Here is a 22,637-nt window from a genome sequence, read left to right on the forward strand (position 1 = left end):
TGTATCCACCACAGCAGAGGGGCGGGACTTCCATCATACAGCGGCGTATGATAAATTTCCCCCTATATGTCAATCAGCCAAGGGGAAAGAAACATTTCATACAGCACTAGAGAAAAGGTAACCATCGCATTGGCTAGTATGAGCTAATTCTTTTTGTGACATCTTGCCAGAATGCAACCAACTGATCCGGAGTAAGGCTAAATTCACACTAACGTGTGCTATACCGTAGTACAGCGGGCACAAGTGGCGGCGGGGACAGGAGCTTTATTAATGCGCAGCCACATATACAAAACACATTCAAAAAACGCATGTGTTTTTGGATGGACTGCTTAAAAACGGACCAAAAACGGGTTCAAAGCGCCACGTCTGCCATCACCCTTAGCAATATGTACTAAAGTTTGCTAAAAATGCCTTGTTCGTTAAAGCCTTTTCAGGCCTGGTCATCAGGGGGATTAAATCTGCCGTGGGCCCTGGCCTGTGTGAATATTATCACCTCTACAAGTCTGAAAATCACTTTCTACATATGGTACTAGAATCAATCTTTTGGGAGGATGCGTCCCTTTCCGCCTGCTTTCAATCTGCAGTTTCAGGACCATTGGAGGACCTTCAAAGGTCCTGAAATTGCTCTTGTGTTTTCAGAGCAGCAACAAATGTACCAGGATTTCATGGTTCATACAATAAAGTTGTATATTATTGTAAAGTGGGAAGTAGAGTACACTATTACCTCACAGAACTATATTAAACCTAACAATTTTAAGAACATATCTCTGCTAGGCAGAAAGAGACATAATGGATAAAAAAAAATACATATATATCATGCTGGTTTTCATGGGGTTAAAATTGTGCACATGCTCCTCCAATTCAGTCCATTCTCCCGCACTTCTAGCAGATTAGATAACACCTCAGCGCTCCCCCCTCCCCTCCTTCATAGTGAGCTCTCCCATGTGTACAGCGTCTTTGGACACTTCCAGAGTCACGTGGTCATCTGCGTCACGTGATTAACGCACGCCTACACAGAAAGAACTTTTCGCCTTTCACTCAAAAAATGCATGAGATCTACGCTCCTATTGGCTAAGACAACCACTCTAAGATGTAACGAGTCGTTGGATTGGTTACATGAGCTGTCACCGGCAGGCCTCCAGGAAGGAGTGTATGGTGTGAGCGGCAGGGTAGACGCTGATAGGCTGCTTGTGCTCCCTGTCACACTGATAGTAGAGTTGCTGCTGCTGGGTGTGAGCGCTGTCCTGCCTGCCGGTATGTACATCCTGGATATTACTTTATGGGGCACACAACAACTTGGGATGCAGCTTTGCTGTGTATGATGACTACACGCTACAATATATTGGGGTGACAGTGTACACCCTGTATAGTGGGGTCATCGCTTTCTAGATTTGGTGTATATTGTTATCGCTGATTATTATGTTCTAGTATTCAGATATTTCATATATTATGACATAGTCTATAATTCTCATAGTCTCATGAGATCCTAAAGTATTGGATATAGCTCCAACATATTCCGTAGCGCGGTACAGATAATTGGGGAGGCGTTACAATGCAATAGGAATGAGCCCCCTGTTTACAAAAGCTTACACTTTATATAATACATATACATGGGCGGCACGGAGGCTGAGTGGGTAGCACTTCTGCCTTGCAGTGCTGGGGGTCCTGGGTTTGAATCCCATCCAGGTCAACATCTGCAAAGAGTTTGTATGTTCTCTCCGTGTTTGCGTGGGTGTCCTCCAGTTTCCTCCCACACTCCAAATTATACTGTTAGATTGTTTAGATTGTGAGCCCCGTGGGGACAGGGAACAGTTTGCCACGCTTTGTGCAGCACTCCATAACCTGTGTGCACTATATAAATAAAGAATTATTATTATTCATTGGCCGTCCCTCCTTCTATAATACAGCACGCTGGTTCTCAGCCGGACGCCCCCTAATCATAGACAATCACACAGACAGGGCTTTCATATCTGGGACTATCCTGCCATATTTGCAAATAAGTTGCAAATTGTAACAATTTCTGTGATGGGAAATCCGCAGCATGTGCCTATCCTTATTAAAAGCAGGGACTTCTCTTTCTCCTTCCTATATAATAATGAATAGTTTTTTTTTCAGATACAAGAGATTTATGTGTTAGGTGAGATCCGAGTCCATGCAGTACATGCCCCCTGATGTAGGGTAGGGGGTCTCATGGTTCCGTCAGTCCTTCTGAGCGCTCTCTCTTGCTCTCTCTCCATGAGATACTTATTGTATACATTATTCTGTCATTATGGAAACAATGTAAATATTGTATCTGCAGAATTTTGACTGCACAGCCTGATGCAGAGAAGATAATGTTGTTACTGACCTTTCGAAGGGGAACTTCCATTTTTACAAGTGATATTAAATTGACATCACTTTATGATCAATTAGGGTCAGACCTTGAGGACTCTCACCATAACTAAGAATGAGGGGATAACTCCATGAACCCTGTGGCACTAGTTTTCCACTACGACAATGTGACGTGATCCCTTTTCTGGATGGATGGGGCCAGTAGCAGAATTGAGTATAGTACAGATTGATGTTTCATAGTCATGGGTACAGGCAGTCCCCGGGTTACATACAAGATAGGGTCTGTAGGTTTGTTCTTAAGTTGAATTTGTATGTAAGTCGGAACTGTGTATTTTATCATTGTAATCCCACCCAGAACTTTTTTGGTCTCTGTGACAACTGGATTTTAAAAATGTTGGATTGTCATAAGAACCAGGATTAACAATAAATCTTCATTACAGACACCTGTGATAACTGTTATAGCTGATCATTGTAGCCTAGGACTAAAGTACAATAAATTACCAATATCCAGAGGTCCGTTTGTAACTAGGGGTCGTATGTAAGTCGAGTGTTCTTAAGTAGGGGACCGCCTGTATAATGTGAGCCATCAAATCACTATTCAACCATTGGTAGGAAAAGGGTAGCATGTACTATCCTGCCCATACCAAATCCCACTGGGTGCACCAAAGTATCTCACAACTGGTTAAAAAAAAAGAAGAAATGAGGGATGCTGATTTCATTTTGGACACTGATTTATTTATTCAACTTGCATAACCCCTTAAATATTTCACTGTAACTAAATATACCTGTCTATTTTTATTATTTTCCAGTCCCAAGATGAGGTGGTTGACTGCAGTGACCATATTGATCTGTGGAGTAACAGCACAGTCACAGGATGTGCGGCTGAAGGCTAGACGAGATGTTGGCGACTTCCTATACACAGCGGATCCTGAGGCTACCATGAACATTGTAAGTTACTATTAAAATTCTACATGTAGCCTGGGTTATAACTACCGTAATATATAAATTCTAGTGTGTTGATCACTTCTATGTCATATGGCAAGAATTAGGCAGTGGGAGACCTGCTGGATATGGAGACTTGACTTGTCATCGTAGTAAAATATATTGGGCCACATTTATCAAAGGTAGTGCAAACTGTGCGCCAGATTAATCAAAAGTGGCGCACGGTCTTCATGAATCTGGTGCACCCTGAACTGATTGGGAGTGTACACCAGCTTTTTTTGGTGCACTTTTAACATAGTGGCACATTTACTATGGCGTTTTTATTATTTGTAAAGACTACACATACATCTCTGGAGTGACTTAGTAGTGACTGTCTCTATGCTGTTAAGTGGAAACAAAGATTCCGTTGTGTTTTGCAATTTCACATAGTAAAGAGTTAATTGGTTACGGACATGGGAGAGTCTTGTGATCACTTTTAAGAGGGAAGTTAAAACATGGAAGTATGTATTACATTTTCTCAAAAAGTTATTGGGATGTTAAAACACGGCCTCTTCTGACATTGCCTGGGAATGTGTTGTCTGCTTGTTTCAGATTGTTTAGGGCAGTGTTCACATTATAATATAGGGATCATGTTAAGAGTCTACCAAGGGGTTAAATGGGCTTTTTATTGTATTTATCCTCTAGTTTACAGCTGTACTGGTCCCCAACACCCACGATCTGCTCTTCCTGGCCATGGGTGCGCTGGTCCTTGCAGTCTGCTTTCTCCCAATCTCCTGCATCTGTTGCCCACTTACATGGGTTTCCCCAAAAATGACATATAGGATATGGCTCTCGGAAGCCCCATGATCGAGAGAATAAGGGGCCACAAGTTTAACTCTGCATTGCATCTCTGATTTTCTTTTGCTGGAATATAATGGGCTGCTATGGCTGATACATGTTGTATTTGATCCTGAAGAGGTTTATTCCGGAGCCCTGTACCCGGACCTTGAGCTTTCGTACATACTATAGCTTTCTGGTGTGGTGATTCACATTGAAGCAAGTCTCTACTAATTTCTATGCAATTCAGATACTTGAAGTATTGAGATAAGTGTTGTACTTTGTTTCAGGTGTGTAAGTAATGTGTCTCATGCTGGCAATGACCGTCTCTTCTCTACATTATTATCACCCTCATACCTGGGCAAAAACATAGTATCATAGTATATAAGGCTGCAAAAAGACACAAGTCCATAAAGTCCAACCTTTAAGAATTAAACAAATGTTTTTTTTCCCCATAACCCATGATTTTTTGCTCTCCAGAAAGACATCCAGGCCTCTCTTGAACATGTACATAGAGTCGGCCATAACAACCTCCTGCGGCAGAGAGTTCCACAGTCTCACTGCTCTTACAGTAAAGAACCTTTGTCTATGGTGATGGTAGAATCGCCTCTCCTCTAGGCGTAGAGGATACCCCTGTCTATGGTGATGGTATAACCTCCTCTCCTCTAGGTGTAGAGGATGTCCCCTGTCTATGGTGATGGTAGAACCTCCTCTCCTCTATTTGTAGAGGATGCCCCCTGTCTATGGTGATGGTAGAATCGCCTCTCCTCTAGGTGTGGAGGATGCCCCCTGTCTATGGTGATGGTAGAATCGCCTCTCCTCTAGGTGTAGGGGATGTCCCCTGTCTATGGTGATGGTAGAACCTCCTCTCCTCTAGGTGTAGGGGATGTCCCCTGTCTATAGTGATGGTAGAACCTCCTCTCCTCTAGGTGTAGGGGATGTCCCCTGTCTATGGTGATGGTAGAACCGCCTCTCCTCTAGGTGTAGTGGATGCCCCCTGTCTATGGTGATGGTAGAACCTCCTCTCCTCTAGGTGTAGAGGATGCCCCCTGTATATGGTGATGGTAGAACCTCCTCTCCTCTAGGTGTAGAGGATGCCCCCTGTCTATGGTGATGGTAGAATCACCTCTCCTCTAGGTGTAGAGGATGCCCCCTGTCTATGGTGATGGTAGAACCTCCTCTCCTCTAGGTGTAGAGGATGCCCTCTGTCTATGGTGATGGTAGAATCTCATCTCCTCTAGGTGTAGAGGATGTCCCCTGTCTATGGTGATGGTAGAACCTCCTCTAGGTGTAGAGGATGCCCCCTGTCTATGGTGATGGTAGAATCGCCTCTCCTCTAGGTGTGGAGGATGCCCCCTGTCTATGGTGATGGTAGAACCTCCTCTCCTGTAGGTGTAGAGGATGCCCCCTGTCTATGGTAATGGTAGAATCTCATCTCCTCTAGGTGTAGAGGATGTCCCCTGTCTATGGTGATGGTAGAACCTCCTCTTCTCTAGGTGTAGAGGATGTCCCCTGTCTATGGTGATGGTAGAACCCCCTCTCCTCTAGGTGTAGAGGATGCCCCCTGTCTATGGTGATGGTAGAACCTCCTCTTCTCTAGGTGTAGAGGATGCCCCCTGTCTATGGTGATGGTAGAACCTCCTCTCCTCTAGGTGTAGAGGATGCCCCCTGTCTATGGTGATGGTAGAACCCCCTCTCCTCTAGGTGTAGAGGATGCCCCCTGTCTATGGTGATGGTAGAATCACCTCTCCTCTAGGTGTAGAGGATGCCCCCTGTCTATGGTGATGGTAGAACCTCCTCTCCTCTAGGTGTAGAGGATGCCCTCTGTCTATGGTGATGGTAGAACCTCCTCTCCTCTAGGTGTAGAGGATGTCCCCTGTCTATGGTGATGGTAGAACCTCCTCTAGGTGTAGAGGATGCCCCCTGTCTATGGTGATGGTAGAATCGCCTCTCCTCTAGGTGTAGAGGATGCCCCCTGTCTATGGTAATGGTAGAATCTCATCTCCTCTAGGTGTAGAGGATGTCCCCTGTCTATGGTGATGGTAGAACCTCCTCTCCTGTAGGTGTAGAGGATGCCCCCTGTCTATGGTGATGGTAGAACCTCCTCTCCTGTAGGTGTAGAGGATGCCCCCTGTCTATGGTGATGGTAGAGACTCCTCTCCTCTAGGTGTATAGGATGCCCCCTGTCTATGGTGATGGTAGAACCTCCTCTCCTCTAGGTGTAGAGGATGCCCCCTGTCTATGGTGATGGTAGAACCTCCTCTCCTCTAGGTGTAGAGGATGTCCCCTGTCTATGGTGATGGTAGAACCTCCTCTTCTCTAGGTGTAGAGGATGTCCCCTGTCTATGGTGATGGTAGAACCCCCTCTCCTCTAGGTGTAGAGGATGCCCCCTGTCTATGGTGATGGTAGAACCTCCTCTTCTCTAGGTGTAGAGGATGCCCCCTGTCTATGGTGATGGTAGAACCTCCTCTTCTCTAGGTGTGGAGGATGCCTCCTGTCTATGGTGATGGTAGAACCCCCTCTCCTCTAGGTGTGGAGGATGTCCCCTGTCTATGGTGATGGTAGAACCCCCTCTCCTCTAGGTGTAGAGGATGCCCCCTGTCTATGGTGATGGTAGAACCTCCTCTCCTCTAGGTGTAGAGGATGCCCCCTGTCTATGGTGATGGTAGAACCTCCTCTCCTCTAGGTGTAGAGGATGCCCCCTGTCTATGGTGATGGTAGAACCTCCTCTCCTCTAGGTGTAGAGGATGCCTCCTGTCTATGGTGATGGTAGAACCACCTCTCCTCTAGGTGTAGAAGATGCCCCCTGTCTATGGTGATGGTAGAACCACCTCTCCTCTAGGTGTAGAGGATGCCCCCTGTCTATGGCAATGGTAGAACCTCCTCTCCTCTAGGTGTAGAGGATGCCCCCTGTCTATGGCAATGGTAGAACCGCCTCTCCTCTAGGTACAGAGGATGTCCCCTGTCTATGGTGATGGTAGAACCTCCTCTTCTCTAGGTGTAGAGGATGCCCCCTGTCTATGGCAATGGTAGAACCGCCTCTCCTCTAGGTACAGAGGATGCCCCCTGTCTATGGTGATGGTAGAACCTCCTCTTCTCTAGGTGTAGAGGATGCCCCTGTCTATGGTGAAGGTAGAATCGCCTCTCCTCTAGGTGTAGAGGATGCCCCCTGTCTATGGTGATGGTAGAACCTCCTCTCCTCTAGGTGTAGAGGATGCCCCCTGTCTATGGTAATGGTAGGACCTCCTCTCCTCTAGGTGTAGAGGATGCCCCCTGTCTATGGTGATGGTAGAACCACCTCTCCTCTAGGTGTAGAGGATGTCCCTGTCTATGGTGATGGTAGAGCTGCCTCTCGTGGCTGACATCTCAAAAAAGAAGCAGCAGTGACAGAAGTGAGCTTGGAAGAGTCACTTTTTGCCTGAAATGAGTCATGCTGGAGAGGCTGTAATCTTTTCATTTTGGTATTCCTCTTTTACTTGAGTCAAATCCATGACAAAATATGTATATTAACATCCGTCGTATTTGTTCAGACTTCTGCAGACGTGTGTTATACGAGTCACTACAATATTCCTCTTTATTTTTCCTACAGAGTGAACTGGTGAAATATAGAGGTTATCCGAGTGAGGAATATGAGGTGACTACTGAAGACGGCTATATCCTGAGCATCAACCGGATACCTCATGGGGTCAAATATCCATTTACAGGTATGGGAATATGGTATTTTTACAACATATGACCTTGTCATGTGATCCAACTTAACAGAAACTTTACCAGGGTAAGAACTACAGGTGGTCCCCTACACTCGACTTACATACGACCCCTAGTTACAAACGGATCTCTGGATATTGGTAATTTATTGTAATTTAGTCCTAGACTACAATAAACAGCTATAATAGTAATCAAATGTGTCTGTAATGAGGCTTTATTGTTAATCCTGATTCTTATGACAACCCAACATTTTTAAAATCCAATTGTCACAGAGACCAAAAAAAGTTCTGGCTGGGGGTTACAATGATAAAGTATACAGTTCCGACTTGCATACAAATTCAACTTAAGAACAAACCTACAGTCCCTATCTTGTATGTAACCCGGGGACTGCCTGTATATGGTGACCCTACTGGGGTCTTGTACTTACCCAGGGAAAGTTTTTTGTTAGTGACCAAACCCTTTAAGTCACAATTATAGAAATTCTAAATTAATGACATAAATGGTCCTACTATTAAAGGAGTTTTCCATGTGTTCATGAAAACCCCATGATGCTGTGGTAGGGGTAGGGAATACAAAATGACTTGCCCTGCTCTGGCAGCTATCATTGGGTTCTTGTAGCTTCTAGTAGGCCATTGGATTTGTTATAGCCCTTTAGCCGTCATCAGTGGGCTGCAGAGAGATGGCCTGTTCTATATCACCAGGGCCCGTTGTGGTAATTGGGGTCAGTGATCCCCAACTGTTTGGGCCCAGCCAGGAGCGTTGGTGAACACTCACCATGGTGGTCACCTACAATGGAATTGGGAACTGGAGCAAGGAAAGTCTTTCACACTGGTGTTGGTGCTCAGCTTCAGTTGCGCATCCATTGCGTTTTTCTGTTTTAATTTCTGTGATCCGCATCGGTAAAAAGAGATCATCCGTGGCTTTGTGCGGCACCCGTGGAAATCACTCCACTCACCGTTTTTTTTTTCCATCCAGCTCACAGCACTAGAAAAGATGGGGCAGGTCCTACTCCTGCCTGGAGTTGCGCTGTGGGCTCTCAGCTCCCTACGGCCATGTGTTTTGGAGGTTTGTTTTGTTTTTTGTTTTTTTGCTTGATTTATTTAGCAACTTTCACAGGGAGCAAAAGTTAGGGTGGTTTCACATTGGCGTTTTTTTTTTTTTTCTTTTCACATCAGTGATTTTTCACTGAACCCATTTTGACTTATGGACACATACAGATTGTTTTCCTTTTCCTGGCATTAGTGATTTTTCACTGGTGCCTTACTGACCCATTTTTTTTTTTTTTTCAATGGATTTTTTTTACTCTTCAGTTTTTTTTCAATGATCAGCTTAGAACCTGTTCTTTTTGAGTTCACTGATCAACAACTGGAGTTATATTTTTTTTAGTTTTCTGCTGCTTGAGGACAGATTTGACCCCATTTGCCAGTTTTCCAGCCAGATCTGTGAACACGGCTCCAGTTCTCTGGATGTAGGGGGGGGGGGGGGGGTAGACTTTTCCATTTATGCTTGCAGTCTGTATTAGAGGACAGCTGTCTTTTTTTCGCTGTGATTTTTTTTTTTTTTTGGCTTTCATCACAGTAGCCTATTTGAATCAGTTCCCATAAAATACATTTTTTTGTGCACAAAGCGATGATCTTTTCCATGTTATTATTTTTCGCTTTTCTTACGTACATCGTGCTCTTTAAGTTAATGAAGTGTGAAAGGTTGTGCGTTGATCTGGTGCGGTGACACGGGCCTCACGCAGATGACTATACTGGCCAGGAACATGGACAGGGTTTCGGCTGTACTCTCCTCGCTTGGCCCCGGACTATGACGCATCGGTAACATCATCCATGTTGGAGCCAAGTTCTAGCATGAGGATTCCTTGCGGCTAGGACAGTCTGTCCATGACCAGACGGGTTCTTGGAAATAATACAGGAAGAGCGGTTCTTTTAGAAATGTGTGAAAATGAGAGTGAATACAAGGATCCCGGAGGAGCGATGACAGAGCATGGTCTTCAGTAGAGCGCTCCAATGTCTACTCCATGGAAACATGTCATTCTTCTAATCCTCCTTCTACTCTGATATCATCTCCAGAAGAGTCCAGATTTTTCTATCCGTCAGCCTTTGAAAGAAGAAATATTTTGGAAATGTGTTGTCGCCGAGCTTCGTGACTCTAGGCTTGGCTTTTCTGATGATTGTACAGATGGGAGCCCTGTTATTCCACGGTGTGTCATCGTATGATTCGGTGGAGATGAAGTTTATGTTTAAAGATTATAATGGAATTTTCAGTTCCCTTTTTCTGTGTCCGGATGATTAGTATTGGAAGATGCGCCAAACCTCTGACATCATTAGGAGGGTAGTAACTTAGATGAAAGGGAACATTCTGACAGATTCGGAAAGTAAGGGTTCATTCCCCTCCTCTCTCCATATAGAACTAATTGGCTGGAGTGGCACCATAACATGGAGAAATATAGGATATGTCCTATATATTGCTGTGCACGGTTACAATTCGGTGAGACAACAGGTCAGTGACCGGGTGCCATAAACATCAAAGGGGACTGATCTGTCCCCATTATGTTTGTGTGAATGAGCCCTAAGAAGCTGCCGCAGGTTACTTCTTATGATGTACCTGACCTATAGGACAAATGTCCTTGAATGTTCAGGTCACCACCTCTACAGATCTTTCCTAATGATTGTCAGCTTTTCCCAATCTGATGAACAATCTATATAGGGAAGGGGGGATGATCCAAGTATCCATTTCCCATCCCATCCTGTAAAAGGCCAATGCAGTGAGTAATGAGCCACATTATATTATATTACACACTGCCAAACATCTGGGACTGCAAACTCTTCCCATACATTTGGTATCTAATGTTGGACATCAGCAGAGCCTACTGTATAGAGTAGTATGGTTTTGATTTGCATGCATCCACCTTCCTGCTTAAAGGAATTGTCCACTTTCATCAAATTAATTGATATTATTTGTGTAATGAAAAGTTACGAAATTCTATGAAATATTTTATGTATCAATTCCTCATGTTTTCTAGATCTCTGATTGCTGTTATTACACAGGAAGCTTTATTGTTAACTTACTTACTTAAAACGGTTCCTGGTTATGTGATGTCACACAGGTGCACGGCTCGCTATATCACAAAGTAATCAGGTCTGTGTGTTTTAACGAGCCCTGCACCTGTGTGACATCACCTGACCAGGGATATAATGAGCTGTGCACCTGTGTGACCTCGCATGACCAGGGATATAATGAGCTTTGTGACATCATATTACCAGGGATATAATGAGCTGTGCACCTGTGTGACCTAACATGACCAGTTATATAACGAGCCGTGCAACTGTGTGACATCACATGACCAGGAATATAACCAGCTGTGTGACTTCACCTGACCAGGGATATAATGAGCTGTGCACCTGTGTGACAGCACATGGCCAGGGATATAATGAGCTATGCACCTGTGTGACATCACCTGACCAGGGATATAATGAGCCGTGCACCTGTGTGACATCACCTGACCAGGGATATAATGAGCTGTGCACCTGTGTGACCTCGCATGACCAGGGATATAATGAGCTTTGTGACATCATATTACCAGGGATATAATGAGCTGTGCACCTGTGTGACCTAACATGACCAGTTATATAACGAGCCGTGCAACTGTGTGACATCACATGACCAGGAATATAACCAGCTGTGTGACTTCACCTGACCAGGGATATAATGAGCTGTGCACCTGTGTGACAGCACATGGCCAGGGATATAATGAGCCGTGCACCTGTGTGACATCACCTGACCAGGGATATAATGAGCTATGCACCTGTGTGACATCACCTGACCAGGGATATAATGAGCCGTGCACCTGTGTGACATCACCTGACCAGGGATATAATGAGCTGTGCACCTGTGTGACATCACCTGACCAGGGATATAATGAGCTGTGCACCTGTGTGACAGCACATGGCCAGGGATATAATGAGCCGTGCACCTGTGTGACATCACATGACCAGTTAAATAACGAGCTGTGCACCTGTGACATCACATGACCAGGGATATAATGAGATGTGCACCTGTGTGACATCACATGACCAGGGATCGGATTTTACCCACACAATGTAAGAAATGAAGCTTCTTGTTGAATGACGGCAAGCAGCGATCTAGAAAATCATGAGGAATTGATCCAGAAAGTATATTGGGAAAATATAATAACTTTTCATTACACAAACAATATCAATATTTTCGCTGAAAGAGGACATCCGCTTTACAGATGGGGTAGGCACCAGGTTAGGAAGATCAGGTCCATCTTGGTAAGGCCATGGCTATAATGGGTTATGTTTGGCATTAGTTGTAGCCAGTGGAGAGACTACATATACACTTAACAGCATAGATACCGTATAACACCGCATTATAAATGGATGTTTTAATGATGGCAGAAAATATCCTGGCCATGAATGTAATGTCTCTATTCCTTATATTACGGTGAATGTTATGAGCTCTTTCACTGTCTGGGTTACTGGTATTTCTTAAACCTTATAATCTTAAAACATGAGGTAAATTTTTCATTAAATGTTGGCATTTTTAAAAAAGAAAGCAATTTCAATAAAATTATAGCAAATATGAAAAGACAATTGCTCCCCCTAGTGTCACATCATGGTATAACCCCACTGTGTTTTGTGAATGCTAAAAAAAAAAAAAAAAGTAATGATTATAATGGTTGCCCTCAGGTTGGCATCCATTGGTGTGTATGTATATGTAGGTATATGTGTGTGTATATATAGATATAGATATATATATAGTGTGTGTGTGTATGGTATGTATGTATATATAAGTGTGTGTATAATATAGTGTGTGTGTGTACGTGATTCCGATGTGTATCTGACTTCACGTTTCTGAGGTAAAACTTTTCTAGTTGCCCATGGAAACCAATCAGAGCTCAGCTTTAATTTTATAAACAGCTGTGGGAAAATTAAAGCTGAGCTCTGATTGGTTTCCATGGGCAATTAGAACAGTTCTGCTCTAAGAGACTGATGATAAATCTCCCCCATAGTCTTTAGACTTACATAAACCTTTCAAACCTTGTGTTGTCCTGTCTGAGATGTAATGTGCTTTGGCTTTCCATGTACGTGTTATATTCTAGGGCCCAAGCCTGTGGTGTTCCTGCAGCACGGCCTGCTTGCCGATGGAAGTAACTGGGTCACTAACCTGGAGAACAACAGTTTAGGATTCATCCTGGCAGACGCAGGATACGACGTGTGGATGGGAAATAGTCGGGGAAATACCTGGTCTCGGAAACACAAGACTTTGACTCCTGATAAGGATGAGTTTTGGGCGTTCAGGTAAAAGCACGAGCAGTCCCTGTGAACTACACAGCTATTCTTATTAAAGGGGTTGTCCAGTTTACTTCATGTTTCTGTAATGTAAAGCCTTCAGTCTTTTACCTCATCCTCCAGAGCTTCCTGTTCACAAAATGGCCGCCGATGGAGGGTCATGTGATCTGTAACTGTTCATGCGAAATCTTAATGGGGTTGTCCCATTTCAGTATATTAATGTTATTGTTTATATTATTAAAAAGTGATACGATTTTTCAGTATACTTTCCTTATCAATTCCTCACAGAATTTTAGATCTCTGCTTGCTGTCATTCTATAGAAGCTTCTATATTTACTACCAGTATACAGAAATCTGACCATGGTCACACAGGTGCACGGCTCGTTAGTATCACAGAGAGCAAGGGTGCCGGCACACGTGGCGTTTTGAACCTGTTTTCAGGCCGTTTTTAAGCAGTCCGTTAAATGCATGCGTTTTTGACAGGTTTTACTACTGGTCAAAAACAGATGCATTTTCAAAAAACGCATGCGTTTTTTTTAACGGACTGCTTGAAAACGGCCTAAAAACTGGTTCAAAGCGCCACGTGTGCCGCCACCCTAATCAGAGCTGTGTGATATAACGAGCCGTGCACCTGTGTGAGCATGGTCAGATCTCTGTAAACTGGTAGTAGATATAGAAGCTTCTATAGAATGACAGCAAGCAGAGATCTAGAAAACCCTGAGGAATTGATGCAGAAAGTATATTGAAAAGTTGTTACTTTTTATAATACAAACAATAAGATTAATTTGCTGAAATGGAAAACACCCCTTTAAGGTTGTATTCATGAATACTCTCATAAGGTCCTGGCAGGGCGATTGTTTATGGACAGGATTGCCGGCTGATAAGGGAAAAGGCACTTGTGAACCAGATGCTTTAGTTAAAATTTTTATAAATCATATCCTGGTGTGAGATCTTGTTTGGACCTAAAACCACCTGCTAAGGAATTTAAATGAATAAATGGCAAGTTAAACTAAATGTTTTCCACAAATCCTATATAGGTCTGCCCTTCCTGCACTGGACTGAAGCCTTATGTAAGCGTCTCGTATAGTACAACATTTTCATTTGATTAATTATTCAAGTAGCTTGCAATGATGTTGAATGCTGAATGTAGTTACCGTATTTTTCGGACTATAAGGCGCACCGGATTATAAGGCGCACCTGATTATAAGAATGAATGACCAGCAGGTGGCAGACCTGTGCACAGTACAAGGCAGCTATTGTCTGTAAGTACGGTTCATATATAAGGCGCACCTTTGATTTCTCAGAAAATCTAAGGATTTTTTGTGCGCCTTATAGTCTGAAAAATACGGTACAAATATGTTTTTATTATCCTTTTTTTTTTTTTTTACCTCTTTTTATCTTTCTGTGTTTTATCCTAGTTATGACGAGATGGCTAGGCTTGATCTCCCCGCAGTCATAAACTTTATATTACAAAAAACTGGGCAGGAGCAGATCTATTATATTGGACATTCTCAGGGAACCACCATAGGTAAGTGCAACTAAAATTACCGCTCACAGTTATGAAGGAGATTTCACTGAATGGTGGCCTCCTATTACATATAGATTTATATTGTCCATTTCATTCTGTTTCTTAGGATTTATCGCATTTTCAAGTTTGCCCCAGTTGGCAAAGAGAATTAAAATGTTTTTTGCCCTGGCACCTGTGGCTACTATCAAATTCTCCAGCAGTCCATTGGCAAAGTTGGGAATTTTCCCAGAATTCTTAATCAAGGTAAATCAATAGGTTTTTCAGGATGTTATATTGGCTCCAATCATTTTTGGTAACTTTTAAAATCTGCCTCAAATTTTGCAGTGTGAACTAAACCTTAAAAGAAATCTACCATGAAAGCCAAGTATGATAAACCAGAGACACTACTCAGGCACCGTGACTGTGGTAATCGCCTTATTTGTTATCCATGGTCTGCTTCCTTCTAAAAGGACCTTCTAAAATTATGTTAATGAGCCTGAACGATTCCTGTGTGTGTTACCAGAGCCCCTCTGTGCTGTAGCTGCACAAGCTCCCCCACTCCATCAGCACTTCATCCCTCTGTCTGATGTAATCTCACTGCAGCAGAGCTGCAGCAGAGTTTTCCTGCTCATTGTAACAGCCTGTGAATCTGCAGCATGGAGGGGCTGTGATAACACTTTAGGTTCATCAGCATAATTTTAATAGTTGATTTTACAAGAAAGGAGGTGGCCATGGATAAGAAATATAAGACGATTACCACAGTCACGGTGCCTGGATCTATGAGTAAGTGTCCCTGGTTTATCATGATGGATTTTGATGGTAGACTTCCTTCAAAGTTCATGTCCACCAATGAAGTAATTATCTTTACTGGTTATGTTAAATTTACTTGGATTATTGTATCCTGTACTTTTTTTCTTTTATATTTAGGATCTGTTTGGCGTAAAGGAATTTCTACCCCAGACTGAGCTCATTAAATGGCTGGCCACACATTTCTGCACCCATGAAGTGATTGAAGAAATATGTGGCAATATCTTCTTTGTTCTTTGTGGGTTTAACGAGAAGAACCTCAACATGGTAAATAATAATTGTGTAGGATTTAATTTTTGTGATTTTTACGTGTGTTTTGTATAGTATCCAGGACGATGCATGAGGCAGGGGGTATGTCATTATACATTGCTCTCTTGGTGGTAGGACTTGGACTGATACAGACAGTCCCTGGGTTACATGCAAGATTGGTTCCATAGGTGTGTTCTTAAGTTGAATTTGTATGTAAGTCGAAACTGTATATTTTAGAATTGTAGTTCCAGACAATTTTTTTTATTGCCCCAGTGACAATGAGAGTTTCTAAATTTTTTGCTGTAATGGGACCAAGGATTATCAATAGAGCTTCATTACAGACACCTTACAGCTGATCATTGCAATCTGGGAGTATAGTAAAGCATCCAGAGAGCTTCACCAGAGGTCACAGTGGGCAGAGGGGTCCGTCTGTAACTAGGGGTCGTCTGTAAGTCGGTTGTCCTTAAGTAGGGGACCAGCTGTATTAGCGTTTTTACATAACGTGATCCTAAATCGTAATCGAATTAATAGCAGTACAAGAAGACGCTTGTGCTATTGATAATATTGGCTGATAATCATGTTTTATATTTCCTTTTAGAGTCGGGTAAATGTCTATTCCACCCATTGTCCTTCAGGAACATCTGTGCAAAATATGATCCACTGGGCCCAGGTAAGGCAATCGCTGTGGTTCCTTGTGTAGTAATAAATACATATTACAGGTTCAATGGATTTGCTGTTTGGTAGAATTAGTGGTGAGGGGATATTCCTATGGTCTGGTTCTGACCAAGGTCACGTCAGCTCTTCTCCTGCACAGAGACGCTCCCTTCACACTTTCCATATAGGTATTTGTATAACTTCCATTTAAGTAAATTGGACTGGGTTACAGTTCCTTAAACAGTGTGTGGATGGGAGCATCAACATACAGGAACCAGTAAGAAGGGCAGCATCTCTACAAAGAGTTCTATGTTCTCTCCGTGTTTGCGTAGGTTTCCTCCGGGTCCTCCGGTTTCCTCCCACATCCCAAATTAGATTAGATTGTGAGCCCCATGGGGACAGGGACTGATTTGGCAAGCTCTGTGTAGTGCTGGGTAATCTGTGTGCGCTATATAAATAAAGGAATTATAATTATTATTACCCCAGCTTTACCTACCGGCTTGTGATGATGGCTCTTGAGCGTTTGAGTTTTGCAATGAACTAAATGTGGCTGAGCTATATATACTCGGGCCGTATGATAATGGAACGTGTCCTCATTGGCCTCACCAGAGCAATGCAACGACTTCAAGGAGCCTATCCCCAATGGTGTAAGGTGTCAAACCCTTGCCGATCCCAAATTGAACAACTATCTTTAGGATAGGTGATCAATTTCCTAAAACCAGGACATCCCTTAAAATGTCTAGACATTATTGCTTTTTGTTTTTTAGGCAGTAAAGAGTGGTGAACTGAAGGCATTTGACTATGGAGAGAAGGGCAATATTCTCCACTACAACCAGGTAATAAAACATGATTATCCTGATACGGACAATGCTGACCTTCATTCTAGTTCTGCCTATAAAGTTGTGACTTTGCTCCTCTTTATGTTGTCTTCTAGACTTCTCCTCCCTCCTACAGAGTCAAAGATATGAAGATTCCCACCGCTTTATGGAGCGGAGGAAACGACTGGTTGGCCGATCGTAAGGATATGGCTTTACTACTTACTCAAGTCAGTAACTTAGTGTACCACAAGGAGATCCCGGACTGGGAACATCTAGATTTTATCTGGGGCCTGGACGCTCCAGAGCGTATGTACAATGAAATCCTTCAGTTACTGAAGAAGTTTTCCTAAATGGATTTGTCAGGTTCGGAAGAAATCCTTTGCTGTACATGGAAAAGACTCACAGACCATTACTATGCAATTATTCACATTCAGGAATTTACCACTTCTACTTATGTATTACCAAATAATGACTATACATCTCCAGCAATGCAAATATCTCACTGGCTTCCCTAAGATGTCAGCCTGATGAAGCCCATTCGTGTAGATGTCCTACGTGATGAAGCCCTTTCGTGTAGACGTCAACCTGATGAAGCCCATTCGTGTAGATGTCCTACGTGATGAAGCCCTTTCGTGTAGATGTCCTACGTGATGAAGCCCTTTCGTGTAGATGTCCTACGTGATGAAGCCCTTTCGTGTAGATGTCCTACGTGATGAAGCCCATTCGTGTAGATGTCCTACGTGATGAAGCCCATTCGTGTAGATGTCCTTCGTGATGAAGCCCATTCGTGTAGATGTCCTTCGTGATGAAGCCCTTTCGTGTAGATGTCCTTCGTGATGAAGCCCTTTCGTGTAGATGTCCTTCGTGATGAAGCCCTTTCGTGTAGATGTCCTACGTGATGAAGCCCTTTCGTGTAGATGTCCTACGTGATGAAGCCCTTTCGTGTAGATGTCCTACGTGATGAAGCCCTTTCGTGTAGATGTCCTACGTGATGAAGCCCTTTCGTGTAGATGTCCTACGTGATGAAGCCCTTTCGTGTAGATGTCCTACTAGACATCTACCCTTTATCTGAACTGTTGATTTTGGTAACTCTAAGAGGTCGGTCTTGAGGGTCTTCTTTATCTGTGAAAAGAATAGATTTCTATAAAATAGCCCACATTTATCAAAACAAGTGCAAACTGCCTAGAAGCAGTGTTTGCATGTTTAGGATGCCCCAGATTCATGAAAAGTGGTGCCCCTTCTTCATTAATCTGGAGCCCCCTGCACTGCTCCAGCAGAGTGCACCAACTTTTTTTTTTAGGTGCACCTTTAACATAGGGTGTGCACCACACTTCTCTCGAGTCATGGAAATACATGTGCACCGGAACTCCCCTTTCGGTGCAGAATTTTGCGTCGGTATAGTACAGCCGCTACACGCGTGTGTATCACGGACGCTTTATAAATACCTGTGCAAGCAGTTTGCACTTAAAAGAATGCGCAAAGTCAGACAGAAAACCGGCGCAGGGGCTTTAATAAATGTGCGCCAATGACTGTGAATACATGGTGGGTCACCCAGCAATATAATACGTAAGTAGTAAGTCTATCTCAGGGAACCAGCAAAATTAGCTGGTAATAGTCTAAACCAGAGCACTCTTTCAAATTTAAAGGGGTTATCCGCTACTTAGGGCCTGGCTAGGTTGGGCTATTTAAAAATAATTAATGTGTACTTACCTCGTCCGGCGCTGCTAATGTCCCGCGCCACGGTCCGTCTCATCTGTGCGCCGGTTTGTTTACAAGGGCACACAGGGAGCTTCATGTCGGCCGGAGCTCCCATCCGACACCATCTACCAGCGCTTACAACTCTGAGAGATCGGGACGGATGGGAGGAGCCGGCCACATCGCGGACCGGAAGTTCCCTGTGAGCGGCTTCTGTGCCCCTGTAAACAAACAGGGTCACGCATCAAACTGACCATGGCTTGGGCGCGGGAGGAGGTATCATAGTATATCATAGTATATAAGGCTGGAAAAAGACGCAAGTCCATCAAGTCCAACCTTTAAGAATTAAATAAATGTTTTATCCCCATAACCCGTGATAATTTTGCTCTCCAGAAAGTCATCCAGGCCTCTCTTGAACACGTACATAGAGTCCGCCATTACAACCTCCTGCGGGAGAGAGTTCCATAGTCTCACTGCTCTTACAGTAAAGAACCTTTGTCTATGTTGAGTACACGTTTATTATTTTTAAATAGCCCAGCCAGGCCATAAGTAACTTTTTATAACCGCTTTAAGGTTTCACAGCAACCAATTTGGCCCCATTTCTGTCGTACCATGTCGCCCCGGGGACCCCCTAACTAAACGAAGTAAAAAAAAAAAGTCACATTGTGACCCTAAGATATATATATTTTTTTTTTCTCCATGAGGTGTCAATAAAGCTCCAATCACCAATGATGGGGTGACACGGGCGAGCTTTGTCATGGTCAAACTCGCTGTATGGCCACAGCTTTGATAGTCGAGCTGTTGAGGTGATCAGTTTGGTCAAATCGTTTTTTTTTTAAGAATTCATTGTATTACATTTCTATAATTTTGTATCTGAAGAAAATGATGTATTATTTTTGATGGTTTGTGTGTTGTATGTGACTATTAAGAGGTTTTTCACCATAATATATTAAAACTATTATATGATTAATTTTATATGATTTTTTTTACTGTTGCGCTCCTCCTAAAATATCTGTCCCACGTAGGAGAAAGTCTGAGTGCTCCACAGAACTGATGGGAAATCTTTGAGACCTGCTGGTGCTATGGGCGGACTGTCCTGTGGGTTGTATTTAGAATTACTGTCTCCCTGGTGCTGGGACCGTCCTTTGATAACCTAAGGAAGGATCCACCTCCCATAGCTTTTTAGAACTTTTGGTTTGGTGGAAAACCTCTTCATATTCGAAATTGTTTGTTTGTTTTTTTTGTTTTTTTCTGTACACTCATAATTTATTTTAAAGTGTTAAATGGCCATTACTATATTATAAGGTTATATCCTAAAAATTTGTCTCAGGAAAAGTGTAATAATGTCCAAATGGGCTGAAAAACCACTGCAAGATTGAACCACTATGTGAACCTACCATCAGGTCTTCACCAATGAACCTAATGAAAACCTAAAGATATCATCTCACTGTTTCCCATTCAGATTTCATAAGAAAAATCTATAGGTCATTCCTTTTAAAAAATCTATTTAAATATAACCGTATAAACTATGAAACTATGAAACTAATAATAGTAGCTGGGACCTGACTCACAGAGTCGCAAGGGGCATGTTTTTTTCATCTATCTCATGTTTCTTTCCAACATCTCCCTCATTTTCCCCTCCCTCAATCCTGAGGGACAGGGAATGAGGAAGATGTTGGAGTAGAGAAAACATGAAAAATGAAAAGGAAACGGTAAGAAGACTTCTGCGTTAAAGAGGACCTGTCACCCAATTTATCGGCACTAGGAGCTGCTTTACTAAAGTAAGCAGCTCTTAGTGCTTGATCAAACGCCGCAGTGTTAGAAGGATAGCATTACAGGAAACCTCCGGTAACGCTATCTAACACTGCGGCGGGGTATAGTGTAATTGTCGGACAATTATTCATGAGGGGGCGGGGTTAGGGGCGGCCTATGGAGCGAGCGGGGCGGTCTGGGGAAGAGGCAGCGCATCGGACCGCCCTCTCATGATTACATCGGACAGCTTTGCAAGCTGTTCGATGATTACACTGTACCCCGCCGCAATGTTAGATAGCGTTACCGGAGATTTCCGGTAACGCTATCACGCTAACACTGCGGCGTTTGATCAAGCACTAGGAGCTGCTTACAGCTCCAAGTGCCGAAAATTTAGGTGACAGGTCCTCTTAAACCTGTAATTTAGGTTTATTGGTGAAAACCTGATGACAGGTTCCCTTTAACTATTATCAAAGCTTAAAGAGTTCACAGGATTGATGATTTGTATTAGATTTTACAAAGATCTATATTTTGTATGTGATTATTCTGATACACTGGTTTTAGACTGGAAAATTAAATCCTGGTGTTATTACTAAATCTGTGTAAACTTCTTACAGCAAGTTCTCCCCCACCGACAGATTACCTCTACACACATTATAGTCACTCCAAAAAACTACAGTGACCAGAACTCTGTATGGCAATGTAATCGTATAAGATGTTGAATTAGACTTTGGCTTGGCCTGAAAAGGCTTGATTGCTGGTAAATGGGCATGGATGGAGAAGTGGGATTGTGATCCAAACAAATGTGCCCGAATTCTGACACATAAAGTAAGGCAACAAGTGAGTGTTGTCCACAAAATTATTACCAGTCGCTGCGATCAATCAAAGCACAATGTAAGAGCGTCTAGTCAAAGTGTAACTGATAGGACAGTATTAGAAGTTTATCGAGAGTGATTGACTTAAGCAAAATGGAATAATAGTTCTGGAAATGTTGTAATAGAGATACGTTGTGCCCTCGTATGGGAGGTACATTGTATCAACAGCCATGAAAAAAGGTGCTTCAGTTTTCTATTTCATGGGATATGTAGGTAAAAACTACGGTATATATTCGAATATAAGCCGACCCGAGTATAAGCCGAGACCCCTAATTTCAGCACAAAAAACTGGGAAAACATATTGACTCAAGTATAAGCCGTGGGTGGGGAATTCATTGGGCACAGTCTCCCAGTATATAGCCAGCAAGACCCCTGTAGTATATAGCCGGCCAGACCATGTAGTGAATAGCCTGCCAGACCGCTGTAGTATACAGCCTGCCCAGCCCCTGTAGTACATAGCCTGCCCAGTCTGTCTCTGATGCTGCCTTGGGTCCTTCGGTCCTCTTCAGATTCTTCCGCTCCTCTTCGGGTCTTCGTGCTTGGCCGGCACACAGAATTACATCAGCTGCTTGCCGACGTCATTGTCTGTGAGCTGCCGGCATCGCAAGGGGACCCGAAGAGGAGCGGAAAAACCTGAAAAGGATCTGAAAGGCCCGCGGCGGCACCGGAGCATCGAAACAAGCATAGGACCTACGGGTGACGTCGGAAAGGTGAGTTCTGACTATTTTTTTTCTTGACTCCAGTATAAGCCGAGTTAGGGTTTTTGAGAACAAATTTTGTGCTGAAAAACTAGGCTTATACTTGAGTATATATGGTATTCCTATTGCTTTTTTTTTAATATAGAAAATTGTACTTTTTGTAAATAAAATACCAGTTTCCAATCCCAATGACATTAATTTGGTTGAATAGTTATTAAATATTGTACAATACATATGTTTTCTATCAATTACTAAAATATGGTGCGCCTTGTTTTTCAGATTTGCGCAGTAAGTGCTTCTACTGCTCTAAACAGCGTTGGACTACCTTATATTTCTTTGAATGTTTGTGCCTTGGACTTGGGGGACAGTTCTCATTGTTTGCTCTCTGTAATTGGTATGGGGTAGATGGTGATGAGGTGATCTGCTGAGGTGGTGCCTTATTCCTGAATTACCTGTACTGTTATGGTCC

The 22,637-nt window shown here is 43.1% G+C and overlaps 1 protein-coding gene across 1 annotated transcript; it reads left to right on the plus strand.

The window, feature by feature from the left end:
* Positions 1-1,047: 1,047 nt before the first annotated feature.
* LOC140106791 (lysosomal acid lipase/cholesteryl ester hydrolase-like) lies at positions 1,048-20,638 on the plus strand. Its single transcript, XM_072131429.1, has 10 exons — positions 1,048-1,254; positions 3,141-3,279; positions 7,680-7,794; positions 12,927-13,125; positions 14,535-14,644; positions 14,751-14,887; positions 15,551-15,697; positions 16,278-16,349; positions 17,101-17,169; positions 17,268-20,638. Exons 2-10 carry the CDS (start codon positions 3,148-3,150, stop codon positions 17,499-17,501), a joined length of 1,215 nt encoding a protein of 404 aa, XP_071987530.1. The 5' UTR covers positions 1,048-1,254; positions 3,141-3,147; the 3' UTR covers positions 17,502-20,638.
* Positions 20,639-22,637: the final 1,999 nt, after the last annotated feature.

This window comes from Engystomops pustulosus, chromosome 11 (genome assembly GCF_040894005.1).
Source record: "Engystomops pustulosus chromosome 11, aEngPut4.maternal, whole genome shotgun sequence".
Lineage (NCBI taxonomy): Eukaryota > Metazoa > Chordata > Amphibia > Anura > Leptodactylidae > Engystomops > Engystomops pustulosus.